Raw genomic sequence first — 14696 nt, 5'->3', positions numbered from 1 at the left:
CCAATTTCCCATCCCCGGGTATGTGTAACAAACCCCCCTCTACTGTTCCCATTTCTGTTTACAAATTAACCTAGTTTATTGTATGGTTACACATCCTCATGATTAGTCTTCATGTCTTTCCAGGAGACTTAAAGTACATTTAAATCGTCTGCGAGAGGTCGAAGCCGTGGGTGCTAAACCAGCTGCCATTACCCAACACAAAAAGAGGTTCACCAGCTGAGGAACATTCTGGAACCTGCCTGAAACATTCAACCAACACATATCCACATTCAATGAGACTGATGTTGTAGTACAATATAGAATGCCTTGTATGTTCACAACTGCATTGTGGTATAGATATTACTAGCTGTTGTACATATGTACTTTATATAAAGGTGTTTTATGTAATATGTTTTACAAGTGTACTGACAAGTGACCAAATGATTCCAGCTCCAGATATTTTTTGGGCAGAGGTAGAGATGTCGTTTTGTTTTTACAACTTTCTCCCTGTCATTTATAATGTATAATGAATCATTTATAATGTATAGTGCCTTGCAAAAGTATTCATACCCCTTGGATTTCTTCACATTTTGTGTTACAAAGTAGGATTAACATTGATTTAATTGTATTTTTTGTCAAAAATTTACAGATAATACTCTGTAACGTCAGTGGAAATATAGTTCCTTCAGCTCCTTGAGTCAATACATGTTAGAAACTCCTTTGGAGGCATTTTCAGTTGTGGATTTTCTTGGTTAAGTCTCTAAGAACGTTACACACCTGGATTGTGTAATATTAGCCCATTATTATTTTCATAATTCTTCAAGCTCTGTCAAGATGTTGAGGATCATGGCTATCTCCCCATAGCACTCACACCTGTAGCCATGAAATGCTTTGAAAGGCTGGTCATGGCTTACGTTAACACCATAATCCCAGACACCCATGACCCATTACAATTCGTATACCTCCCCAAAAGATCCACAGATGCCACAATCTCTATTGCACTCCACACTGCCCTTTCTCAACTGCGCAAGAGAAACACCTATCTGAGAATGCTGTTCTTGACTACAGTTCAGAATTTAACACCATAGTGTCACGCCTTGGTCATTGTATTTTGTGTTTTCGTTATATATTTGGTCAGGCCAGGGTGTGACATGGGTTTATGTTATTGTATTGTTCGTATTGGGGTTTGTAGTATTTGGGATCGCGGCTGATTAGGGGTATAGGCTTGGCTGCCTGAGGCGGTTCTGATTGGGAACCGTATTTAGGTAGCCTGGGTTTCGCTGTGTATTTCGTGGGTGATTGTTCCTGTCTTTGTGTAGTTTCACCAGATAGGCTGTAAAAGGTTTCACGTTCCGTTTGTTGTTTTTGTATATGTATAAGTTATTTCATGTATCACGATCTTTGTTCATTAAAGACATGAGTAACCACTACGCTGCATTTCGGTCCGACTCTCATTCTACAAACGAAGAACGCCGTTACACATAGTGCCAGCTTGTCACCAAACTAAGGACCCTGGGACTGAACAACTCCCTCTGCAACTGGATCCTGTACTTTTAGTAGGCCGCCATTGTAAGTAAGAATGTTTTCTTAACTGACTTGCCTAGTTAAATGAAGGTTAAATAAAAAGAAAACTTCCTGACCGGCCATCCCCAAGTGGTGAGGGTAGGCAACAACACATCCGTCACACTGACCCTCAACACAGGGGCCCCTCAGGGGTGCGTACTTAGTCCCCTGCTGTACTCCCTGTTCCCCCATGACTGCGTGGCTGTGCACGACTCCAACGGCATCATGAAGTTCACCGACGACACGACGGTGTTTGGCCTGATGACTGACAAAGATGAGAGGTCAGAGACCTGCCAGTGTGGTGTCAGGACAACAACCTCTCCCTCAATGTCAGCAAGACAAAGAAGCTGATCGTGGACTACAGGAAACAGAGGGCCGAGCACGCCCCGATCCACATCGATGGGGCTCTAGTGGAGCTGGTCGACAGCTTCAAGTTCCTCTGTGTCCACATCACTAAGGATCTATCATGGTCCCCACACACCAACACAGTCATGAAGAGGGCTGAAAATATTTGGCATGGGCTCTCAGATCCTCAAAAAGTTATACAGATGCACCATTGAAAGCATCTGGCAGCATCACTGGCTGCATCACCGTTTGGTATAGCAACTGCTTGGCATCCAACTGCAAGGTGTAACAGAGGGTAGGAGGGCCATCCAGGAACTCTATGTCAGATGAAGGCCCTAAAAAATTGTCAAAGACTCCAGCCACCCAAGTCATAGAGGGTTACCGCAGGCAAGTGGTACCGATGCACCAAGTCTGGAACCAACAGGACCCTCAACAGCTTCTATCCCCCAGCCAGTTAGTTACATAGTTAACCAAATAGTTACCCGGACAATCTGCATTGACCCTTTTTGCACTACCTTTTTTTCCCGACACAATCTGCAGACAAAGGGCAGACTGTTAGATTTATTTTGAGGGTATTTTCATTCATATCGAGTCAACCCTTAAGAAATTACCGCACTTTCTGTACATCGTGCCTCCATTTTAGGGGACCAAAAGTATTGGGAGGAATTCCTTTGTATGTGTAGTAAAGTAGTCAACGTTTGGTATTTGGTCTCATATTCATAGCACGCAATGATTACATCAAGCTTGTGACTACAAACTTGTTGGATTCATTTGCTGTATGTTTTGGTTGGGTTTCACATGATTTTGTTCCCAAAAGAAATGGTAAATAATGTATTGTATCATTTTAGAAGTGTATAATTTCAAATCCAAAGTGCTGGAGTGCAGAGGCAGAAGAAACAAAACGTGTCACTGTCTCAATACCTTTTGGAGCTCACTGATGTACATATCTCCCGCATTTACCTCGTACCCCTGCACTTTGACTCAGTGCGTGTACCTCATAAATATACATCTTATTTATCGTTACTCGTGTATTTATTATTACTTTTATTATTATTGTTTAACTTTTCTATTATTGATCTATTTTCTTTCTCTCTGCATTGTTGGGAAGGGCCCGTAAGTAAGTATTTCAAGGTTAGTCGACACCTGTTGTTTATGAAGCACGTGACAAATACGATTTTATTTTGTTTGTGCATTATCATTTTATTTGACTAAAGCAACTTTTCCACAAGGATTCTGCTTTTGCTTAGCTCCATCCTGTTGGTTTTTATCCTGAAAAAACACCCCAGTATTTGCCAATGTCAAGCATACCTATACCATGATGCAGCCAACACCATGCTGGAAAATTGGTAGGCAGTTACACAGTGATGTAGAGTGTTGGATTTGCCTCAAACATAAGGCTTTGCATTTAATTTTTTTTGCAGTATCACTTTACTGTCTTGTTGCAAACACCAGGGGTATTCAACTTTTACCCTAAGAGGTCCAGAGACGGTTTCTGTTCTACCAGCTGGTTTCTGTTCGACCAGATAACTAATTGCACACACCTGGTGTTCCTGGTTTATATCAGTCCCTGATTAGAGGGGGAAATGTAATGAAAAAAAGCAGTGGAACTGGCTTCTAGGTCCAGAGTTGAGTTTGAGGGGCATCCACGATGCATGTTTTAGAATATTTGTATTCTTATTTTTACTCTGTCATTTAAGTTATTATTATGGAGTCACTACAATGTTGTTGATCTATCCTCTCATCACAGTCATCGAACTCTGTAAATGTTTTCAAATCGACAATGGCCTCATGGTAACATTCCTGAGCAGTTTAATTCCTGTCCTGCAGCTCAGATCAGAAGGACAACTGTATCTTTGATGTGTCTGGGTGGTTTAATACATAATCCACAGCATATGACCATGCTACAGTGGGGAGAACAAGTATTTGATACACTGCCGATTTTGCAGGTTTTCCTACTTACAAAGCATGTAGAGGTCTGTAATTTTTCTCATAGATACACTTCAACTGTGAGAGCCAGAATCTAAAACAATAATCAAGAAAATCACATTGTATGATTTTTAAGTAATTAATTTGCATTTTATTGTATGACATAAGTATTGGATCACCTACCAACCAGTAAGAATTCCGGCTCTCAAAGACCTGTTTGTTTTTCTTTAAGAAGCCCTCCTGTTCTCCACTCATTACCTGTATTAACTGCACCTGTTTGAACTCGTTACCTGTATAAAAGACACCTGTCCACACACTCAATCAAACAGACTCCAACCTCTCCTCAATGGCCAAGACCAGAGAGCTGTGTAAGGACATCAGGGATAACATTGTAGACCTGCACAAGGCTGGGATGGGCTACAGGACAATAGGCAAGCAGCTTGGTGAGAAGGAAACAACTGCTGGCGCAATTATTAGAAAATGGAAGAAGTTCAAGATGACGGTCAATCACCCTCGGTCTGGGGCTCCATGCAAGATCTCACCTCGTGGGGCATCAATGATCATGAGGAAGGTGAGGGATCAGCCCATAACTACACGGCAGGACCTGGTCAATGACCTGAAGAGAGCTGGGACCACAGTCTCAAAGAAAACCATTAGTAACACACTACGCCGTCATGGATTAAAATCCTGCAGTGCACGCAAGGTCCCCCTGCTCAAGCCAGCGCATGTCCAGGCCCATCTGAAGTTTGCCAATGACCATCTGGATGATCCAGAGGAGGAATGGGAGAAGGTTATGTGGTCTGATGAGACAAAAATATAGCTTTTTTTGGTCTAAACTCCATTTGCCGTGTTTGGAGGAAGAAGAAGGATGAGTACAACCCCAAGAACACCATCCCAACCGTGAAGCATGGAGGTGGAAACATCATTCTTTGGGGATGATTTTCTGCAAAGGGGACAGGACGACTGCACCGTATTGAGGGTAGGATGGATGGGCCATGTATCGCAAGATCTTGGCCAACAACCTCCTTCCCTCAGTAAGAGCATTGAAGATGGGTCTTCCAGCATGACAACGACCCGAAACACACAGCCAGGGCAACTAAGGAGTGTCTCCGTAAGAAGCATCTCAAGGTCCTGGAGTGGCCTAGCCAGTCTCCAGACCTGAACCCAATAGAAAATCTTTGGAGGGAGCTGAAAGTCCGTATTGCCCAGTGACAGCCCCGAAACTTGAAGGATCTGGAGAAGGTCTGTATGGAGGAGTGGGCCAAAATCCCTGCTGCAGTGTGTGCAAACCTGGTCAAGAACTACAGGAAACGTATGATCTCTGTAATTGCAAACAAAGGTTTCTGTACCAAATATTAAGTTCTGCTTTTCTGATGTATCAAACACTTATGTCATGCAATAAAATGCAAATGAATTACTTAAAAATCATACAATGTGATTTTCTGGATTTTTGTTTTAGATTCCATCTCTCACAGTTGAAGTGTACCTATGATTAAAAAAAATACAGACCTCTACATGCTTTGTAAGTGGGAAAACCTGCAAAATCGGCAGTGTATCAAATACTTGTTCTCCCCACTGTATGCTTAAAGATATATTCAATGTCTGATTTGTTATTGTTACCCGTCTACCAATCACTTATCTGAGGCTTCCGAAAAGTTCCCTGGTCTTTGTACTTGAATCTGAGCTTTAAATGCTTTAAATGCTTTAAATTCTACCTCAAGCTGAACCTCGGCAAGACGGAGCTGCTCTTCCTCCCGGGGAAGGACTGCCCGTTCCATGATCTCGCCATCACGGTTGACAACTCCATTGTGTCCTCCTCCCAGAGCGCTAAGAACCTTGGCGTGATCCTGAACAACACCCTGTCGTTCTCAACTAACATCAAGGCGGTGGCCCGTTCCTGTAGGCTCATGCTCTACAACATCCGCAGAGTACGACCCTGCCTCACACAGGAAACGGCGCAGGTCCTAATCCAGGCACTTGTCATCTCCCGTCTGGATTATTGCAACTCGCTGTTGGCTGGGCTCCCTGCCTGTACCATTAAACCCCTACAACTCATCCAGAACGCCGCAGCCCGTCTGGTGTTCAACCTTCCCAAGTTCTCTCACGTCACCCCGCTCCTCCGCTCTCTCCACTGGCTTCCAGTTGAAGCTCGCATCCGCTACAAGACCATGGTGCTTGCCTACGGAGCTGTGAGGGGAACGGCACCTCAGTACCTCCAGGCTCTGATCAGGCCCTACACCCAAACAAGGGCACTGCGTTCATCCACCTCTGGCCTGCTCGCCTCCCTACCACTGAGGAAGTACAGTTCCCGCTCAGCCCAGTCAAAACTGTTCGCTGCTCTGGCCCCCAATGGTGGAACAAACTCCCTCACGACGCCAGGACAGCGGAGTCAATCACCACCTTCCGGAGACACCTGAAACCCCACCTCTTTAAGGAATACCTAGGATAGGATAAGTAATCCTTCTCACCCCCCTTTAAGATTTAGATGCACTATTGTAAAGTGACTGTTCCACTGGATGTCATAAGGTGAATGCACCAATTTGTAAGTCGCTCTGGATAAGAGCGTCTGCTAAATGACTTAAATGTAAATGTAAATGTAAAAATGCAATACGTGACTGAGGGACCTTACAGATGTTGTATGTATGAGGGACAGAAGAAGAGTTAGTCATTCAAAAATCATGTCAACCCCTACTATCTAACTTATTATGCGATTCGTTAAGAAACATTTTACTGAATACTTATGCAATGACAAAACATCTTTAACTTTGACATTACAGAGTATTTTGAGTAGATTGTTGACAAAGACAATTACATCAATTTTAATCCCACATTGTAACACAATAAAATGTGAAGAAATCCAAGGGGTCTGAAAATACTTTTGTAAGGTACTGTATACTGTATATATGCTACAAGACAGGTCGCAGGAGAATGCTCATGAATGGATTTTGGAATATTGATAAGTGGCAGTTGGGACATTGAGTGCGCATCGTCTCAATGTTCATTTTGGCCAAAACACTTGCAGACTCGAGTGTTAACTGTCGAACACATTAGCTAGTGGCCACTCAATGAAGGGCTTAATAGCTAAGTGTTCGGTTTGAGATTCAGCCATGCTTTCAACGGTGCTATCCAACACCTGACACCAGTGCAGGGGTACCCTGACTGAGACTCAAACCCTGGTCCCTGTGACTGTCATTCCAAAACAGTTATACAATGTTTTTGTGAGGTCGCTTGGCGTGAACACTAGGTGTTGTACTGAGGTTGTTTAGTATTTTGTACAATGGCTTCATTTTGTATTTTGTTTTCTCGCTTGCTCACCTCACTTAAAAAAAATATGAAGTCTGCTAAACCGTTAATAAAATGTGTATGGCCTTGTTTAAGTTATCCTCTTATCCAAACACTGAAAGAGATGGGCACAGTGTGGCAGAAAAGCTAGCTGTAGCCATAGATAGCTGGCCTCTTTTTATAGATATAAAATAATACTCACTCAGAGACGTGGAACACTCACAACAACAGGTTAGGATTTTCAAACATGTTATTGATCATTGTAGGGCACCCTAGCTCAAAATGGGAATATCTCAACCAGTCTCTCAAAGTCAACTTGTGTGTAAAAATACAAAAGCCAACTCTCCAGTCTTTGATTCCCTCCTTCTCCTACTCCTTTAGGTTCCTTTGCCAGTAGAGAAGATCAACTCCACTGAACACCCAGTGAAGGTGGGCCTGTCTGACGCGTTCATGGCCCTCCTCCCCTCTCCACAGTCCTCAGGTCAGTCACAACAAGACTACACTCACACCTGCCATCCAATATCCTTCCCTCTCTACTGTACCCAGACCAGTTTTAGATGTACCGTCATGTTATTTGTGTGTGTGTGAATGTCACAAGGTCAAGAATACTGGCCCGACTTCTACTTGATTTCCTCTCTATAGATGCAAGACGGCGGACCATCTATGAGTACCATAGAGTAGAGATTGACACCACTAAGATCAACAATCACTCTGCCTTTGAATTCACACCATTGCCCAGTGAGTATGCATTGTGCTCACAGACCCCTACTCAGCCAAACTTGTGACATCATGATGGCAGTTTCACGCTTTCCCCCCACTGAATACTGTAAAAGTTGCAGTGGATCATTTGTCTTATTTTTCCAGCATGTCTCCAACACACCACCTGTGAACTCTGTCTCACATCCAACCTGACAAATGGCTGTGGTTGGTGCAACACACTGCAAAGGTGAGGTGTGTGTGTGTGTGTGTGTGTGTGTGTGTGTGTGTGTGTGTGTGTGTGTGTGTGTGTGTGTGTGTGTGTGTGTGTGTGTGTGTGTGTGTGTGTGTGTGTGTGTGTGTGTGTGTGTGTGTGTGTGTGTGTGTGTGTGTGTGTGTGTGTGTGTGTGTGTGTGTACATGTGAGTGTTAGACTTAATGTCATGTAAGAAGGACTAACATGAGACGTAAAAATTGTTTATTTGTGTAGTATTTGTGAATTATACTAGTAGATAATTGTCATCTCTCGCGGTCCTCTCCACTTGTACTTCAGATGCTCCGATGGAATTGATCGTCACAGACAGGAGTGGCTCGACTACAACTGTCCTGAAGAGGTGAGATGGTATTAGAACGTTGGGCGGAAAAATCAGAAATTACATCGACAAAGTACATCGAACAACCGTTACTCCCCCTCTCCCGGCAATATTATTTTGTAACTTTCTTTCAGGCAAAAGAGGGCACTTGTGAGGACTACACTCAGGGTGGCCCTGAGGGTTCTATGGGGTCCTTCAACCACTCAGCCCCAGAGCCCACGCCCTCCCATGCAGTGCTCTCAGATATCCCCGTCACCGAGGGTGAGTTGAGGGTCTGCTGGGTCTGAGTTATAGTGGTGCCCAGGATTGCTGGCCATTCACATACCAAATCAGCACACCCCGATTAGCTTATTAAAGATAGTATGGTCCAACCCAAATAAATGGTCCAGTCCAATGTCGACATAGGAAAACAATGTTGCCAGGTTCGAGACATTTAACAATTTCCAGATTTAAATGTTTTTAAAGACGCCATAGTATAATTATAAGGAGACATTTCAAGTTTTGCTATGTAGCTGCAACCCAAATCCACCCTCGAAAGATTGATAAATATAGTGAGATGCCAATCCATGCTTTCTGTGCTTGCATTCTGTTGTCTAGGTTCTGTCTGTCAGTCTGTCTATTTGTTTCTCTATGTCCGTCTGTCTCTTCCCATCTCATGTGTCTGTACAACAATACTCTCTTTTTGTCCACAGATGACACCAAACTTTTCATTCGCTACAATGGTGGTGGTGAGTTGGCTTGTAGTTGGTTGGCTACGTGGGTGTTTTGCATAGGTCAGTGAGGCTGCCTGGTTGTGAGTAGTGTTATCCTTATCCGGAAGCACTGACCGTAGACTAGACTGAGCCACTGAGAGGATGAACTCAGTTTTAAAAAATGTAGAAAAAAAGATCCTGATGCAACTATGAATAAAATATACATTTCAGTGTGCTACCTCCTGAACGACAAAATCCTGGCTATTTCAAGCCTTTATTATCACCAACAATTCCAGGCAAACTGGAATGCTGCTGTAGTTCATAGTGTTGTACTGTAAGTCTTTTGTTTTTCTGTCTTTGTGATGTGTTTCTGTCCTATAACTGTCGCTAATGTGCAAGTGAAGCTGGCTAACTGTTTGTCTGTACTGTATGTATCCTGTCGTGGGCACCTTGCCTTCTCCATTAGCCATTTTATCAAGCGTAGCAGGGTAGACTAGTGCTAATTTCATTTGACATTAGCAATTCTTATTCACAATCATTCCAATGATTTAGAATCATTGGCATTACCTCACTTTCCTTTTCTCTCAGACTTGCAAACGGGTCCTCCGCACCAGGAACGGACAGAGCACACTGCGATTATTGCAGGTGTGGTGGCAGCCCTCATTTTGCTGGTAGCCTTGACCCTTTTGGCTGTCTACTATATCAACACACACCCCACTGTTGCTCCTCCATTCTACCTCATGCAGGTGAGACTGAGAGCAGGCCCTTACAGAATTAGATCAATTCCACTTGAATGTTCTGTTATTATATATAAATGTCTAGAGCAGGGATGCATGACTCAATTTAAGCTATGATCAACTGCATGAAAAGATTCATTAAATACCACGAAGAAATGATAGGTAGCAGGATTTCGGCCCTTGAGGGCCAGATGTGCTGGGTGGTGTTCAGTACGGCACACTGGGGCCGGGAAACAAAAATCTGCTGTTCTTATTGGACACGTTCAGGTAGAACCTCCCCGTTTCAAAATGGTTGTTCCCTACTGAACACAACCTTGGTCTATAAGTCTAGGGCTGTACTGTACTCATGGACTTGACTAATCCTGGCTGGGTCAAATGTCTGTCGTTCACAGCGACACACCAATAACTACTGGCCATCTATGAAGTTCCACAACCAGAGCTGTCACTCCACTTATGCTGAGGTGGAGCTTGGGGGTCACGATAAGGAGGGCTTCATTGAGGCCGAACAGTGCTGCTAACTAGGCTGGACTTCCGGGGCAACGTTGGACAAGAGAGTGAGCGCCATTTTGGGGATTAATAAAAGGAACTAGAGGGGACAGAAATGCAAAACGTCCCTTATTCGTACTATGGTGGACAATGTGTAACTGCTTGTAGAGAACAGTACTTTGTCTGTTTTGTCTGTGTCTCTCGCTCTTCGCCTGTCTAATACATTCTTCCTCCTTCCCTTCCTTGAGGTAAGCACAAATCTAACATTATTTGATAGGTGAGCAAGAAGTCCACTCCATTGATTTCACCAATCATATCATATCAGATCAGCGATAACGTCAAGGAAGGAGGGCCTACAGTGCCTTCGGAATGTATTCAGACACTTTGGCTTTTTCCACATTTTGTTACGTTACAGCCTGACTCTAAAAATGGATTTAATTGTTTTTTCCCTCATCAATCTACACAAAGCATAAAAAAACATTTTTAGAACTGTTTTCTAATCTACCATCCTGGCACACCTACACTACCGGTCAAAAATAATAGTGAAGACATCAGAACTATGAAATAGCACATATGGAATCATGTAGTACATGTGGAATTTTTTCCTTCTTAATGTGTTTGAGACAATCAGTTGTGCTGTGATAAGGTGGTGGGGGTATACAGAAGACAGCCCAATTTGGTAAAAGACCAAGTCCGTATTATGACAAGAACAGCTCAAATCAGCGATGAGGAACGACAGTCCATCATTACTTTAAGACATGAAGGTCAGTTAATTAATCGAATTACTGCAAAGAAACCACTACTAAAGGACACCGAAGAGACTTGCTTGGGCCAAGAAACACAAGCAACCGGTGGCAAATTGTCCTTTGGTCTGGAGTCCAAATTGGAATTTTTGGTTCCAACAGCCATGGTTTTGTGAGACGCGGTGTGGGTGAACCGATGATCTCCGCATGTGTATTTCCCACCGTAAAGCATTGAGGAGGGGGTGTTATGGTGTTGGGGTGATTTGCTGGTGACACTGTCGGTGATTTATTCAGAATTCAATGCACTATTAACCAGCATGGCTACCACAGCATTCTGCAGCGATACGCCATCCCATCTGTTTTGGGCTTAGTGGGACTATCACTTGTTTTTCAACAAGATAATGACCCAACACACCTCCAGGCTGTGTAAGGGCTATTTGACCAAGAAGGAGAGTGATGGAGTGCTGCATTCGATGGCCTGGCCTGCACAATCCCCCGACCTCAACCAAATTGAGATGGTTTGGGATGAATCGGACCACAGAGTGAAGGAAAAGCAGCCAACAAGTGCTCAGCATATGTGGGAACTCCTTCAGGACTGTTGGAAAATCATTCCAGGTGAAGCTGGTTGAGATAATGCCAAGAGTGTGCAAAGCTGTCATCAAGGGTGGTTACTTTGAAGAATCTCAAATATAAAATATATTTTGATTTGATAACACTTTTTGGTTACTACATGATTCCATATGTGTTATTTCATAGTTTTGATGTCTTCACTATTATTCTACAATGTAGAAAATATTTAAAATAAAGAAAAACCCTTGAATGAGTAGGTGTTCTTAAACTTTTGACCGGTAGTGTTTATTGAGATCCTCTCAAGCTCTGTCAGGTTGGATGGGGAATATTGCTGCACAGCTATTTTCAGGTCTTTCCAGAGATGTTCAATCGAGTTCAATTCCGGGCTCAGACTGGGCCACTCAAGAACATTCAGAGACTCCTGGGTTGCCTTGGCTGTGTGCTTAGGGTCATTGTCCTGTTGGAAGGTGGTCCGTCGTCCCAGTTGGAGGTCCTGAGCTCTCTGAAGCAGGTTTTCATCAAAGATCTCTCTGTACTTTTCTCTGTTCATCTTCCCCTCGATCCTGACTAGTCTCCCAGTCCCTGCCACTGAAAAACACCTCCACAGAATGATGCTGCCACCAATATTCTACCCCGTAGGGATGGTGCCAGGTTTCCTCTAAACTTGACGCTTGGCATTCAGGCCAAAGAGTTCAGTCTTGGTTTCATCAGGCCAGAGAATCTTGTTTCTCATGGTCTGAGAGTCTTTAGGTGCCTTTTGGCAAACTCCATGCGGGCTGTCATGTGTTTTTTACTCAGGAGTGGCTTCTGTCTGGCCACTCTACCATAAAGGTCTGATTGGTGGAGTGCTGCAAAGATGGTTGTCCTTCTGAAAGAATCTCCACAGAGGAACTCTTGAGCTTTGTCAGTGACCAACAGGTTCTTGGTCACCTCCCTGACCAAGGCCCTTCTCCACTGTGTTCTAGCCGACCTTCAATGCTGCAGAAATGTTGTTGGTACCCTTCCCCAGATCATTGCCTAAATTACAATCCTGTCTCAGAGACCCCAATCAAGTTGTAGAAACATCTCAAGGATGATCAATGGAATCAGGATGCAGCTGAGCTCAATTTCGAGTCTCATAGCAAAGGGTCTGAATTCTTAAGTAAATAAGGTATTTCTGTTTTTGTTACATTTGCAAATATTTCTAAATACGTTTTTCTTTTTGTTATTATGGGGTATTGTGTGTAGATTGCTGAGGAATCTTTAAAAATATGTATATTTTAGAATAAAGGCTGTAACGTAGCAAAATGTGGAAAAAGTCAAGGGGTCTGAATACTTTCCGAAGGCACTGTATGTATAATCACAGAGGATGGATGTTGGAAAAACTCCATCTGAGAGAAAAGAGCTGAATACACATTGCGTGTAAAGTCAGGGAATGGTACAGACACACTAGCCTTCATTACTGCAAACCAATGTACAGTTCAACTTTATAATGGCTGTGTTTTAATTTTGTTCTGTTTTGAGAAGATATCTTGTCTTTTCTAAAATGTCTTGGTTGGTGAACAACCGTTGAGTTACAGTATATGTACAATACTATAGCCACATGGACTTCAATATAACAGATATATTTGAGTGATTCTAATGATCATTATTGCTATGAACCACTTTGGAAAAACCTGGTTACATTGTTTTGGAGAAATTTACTTTCATTAAGTTTAGCATGTGAAAAAAAACATGTTTTGTTTTACATCAGTACTGTTTGAAAATGTTCCAATAAAAACTTGTGGTTGGTTTTGATAAAATCCTTGAGTCGCTCAAATAAATTAGCATTTTTCAAGCACATGGTCAGTCATGCCATGGCCTATACAGTTATTCAAGGTTTTAGTACACAATTATAAGCCGAGGCCAGAGAGAAATAGGCAAAGCGAGAGGTTTTACAAAAAATAGGTCCACGATAATAAGCCCTGCAAAGTGAGGATTTTTTAAAAATGGAGGTGAATGACAACATGTTGAATTTGGGCTACAAAATGTTTTATTGCTAATTTGCTACGCGAGACTTATTTGATCGAATATATACGTTTCGTAATGGTTCGGTTGTTCCAATGCACTGATAAACAGTGCCGTGAAAGAGTATTTGCTCACTTCCTAATTTTCTCTATTTTTGCATATTTCTGACACTGAGGGCTCTATTTTAAGGTGGCGATAGTGTCAAAAGCACATAAAAACTGGCACACATGGCATTTGACAACCCTAACGCCAAGTTCGGCAATTTACCAGTCTAACATCAATACGATTTTGCTCAGATGCACATGGAACAAGGTATGCTTTTGGTGCCTGTATACTTCATATTTATAAACATATTAAAAACCAAGCATCACTTCCCTCCTCTCTATGTAGGCTGTTTTCCTTTCACCCTGCTCAATGTAATCAAGTAGACTAGTCAAGACCGTTGACAAAGTGTTTGGCTTGTGAGGCCGCTTGGAAAGAAATCTTCATCTTTAATCTTAAGCTTTATTCAAATCTAAAGTTTGAGAGGAGCAAAACAGTGAGCTGACGTTGCCTTTTTATCTATGTATTGTAGGCAGGCCTACATTGTTTTTAGCCATGCTTTGGACATGCGTAAAACCCCCTCCGTGATGTAGACTACGTGTCCATACCTATCATGAAACAAGAGATGAGAACCTCGGTGAATACCGGCAAACCTCATATTTAGAAGTTATTTCCTGTAACAGTAGTTTGTTTTTCTGTTAAAAGAAAATCAACCCAAGCCCACGTAGGCTACCCTTACTTACCCTCGGCCTACTATAACAAAAGCTGGTTCAACAGCAATGCCTCGTGTCTTTTTTTTACCCTGCCGATTTTATGATATTATTACATTTGACATGTATTTATTGTTGTTGACAAAAAACTAACAGATTGCTTGTTTTTTTTGTTTAATTTTATTAAAACCAAACTTATTAGATTGTTTCACTGTCCTAGTTTTATGGTAAGAAGTGTGAATGTGATCTGCAAGATGGTTCCAATATGTACTGTATACAAACTGAAATATAAACTCAACATGTAAAGTTTTGGTCCCATGTTTCATGAGCTGAAATAAAAGATCCCA

The 14696-nt window shown here is 42.5% G+C and overlaps 1 protein-coding gene across 2 annotated transcripts in view; it reads left to right on the top strand.

Annotated features, from left to right (window-relative positions):
- plxdc1 (plexin domain containing 1) overlaps positions 1 to 13392 on the top strand; it is a 90575-nt gene extending 77183 nt beyond the window's left edge. The window contains exons 7-14 of one of the 2 annotated variants that reach the window (XM_035747393.2): positions 7477 to 7576; positions 7738 to 7833; positions 7960 to 8041; positions 8344 to 8404; positions 8518 to 8644; positions 9076 to 9111; positions 9664 to 9821; positions 10205 to 13392. In XM_035747393.2, the coding sequence (XP_035603286.1) occupies positions 7477 to 7576; positions 7738 to 7833; positions 7960 to 8041; positions 8344 to 8404; positions 8518 to 8644; positions 9076 to 9111; positions 9664 to 9821; positions 10205 to 10330 (786 nt within the window). In that variant the 3' untranslated portion in view covers positions 10331 to 13392. The remainder of the gene's footprint in view (positions 1 to 7476; positions 7577 to 7737; positions 7834 to 7959; positions 8042 to 8343; positions 8405 to 8517; positions 8645 to 9075; positions 9112 to 9663; positions 9822 to 10204) is intronic. The other variant, XM_035747402.2, reaches the window with a different exon arrangement.
- Positions 13393 to 14696: the final 1304 nt, after the last annotated feature.

This window comes from Oncorhynchus keta, chromosome 3 (genome assembly GCF_023373465.1).
Source record: "Oncorhynchus keta strain PuntledgeMale-10-30-2019 chromosome 3, Oket_V2, whole genome shotgun sequence".
In the NCBI taxonomy this organism is placed as follows: domain Eukaryota; kingdom Metazoa; phylum Chordata; class Actinopteri; order Salmoniformes; family Salmonidae; genus Oncorhynchus; species Oncorhynchus keta.
Note: the sequence above shows the minus strand (reverse complement) of the source record. Positions and strands in the feature narration are given on the sequence as shown.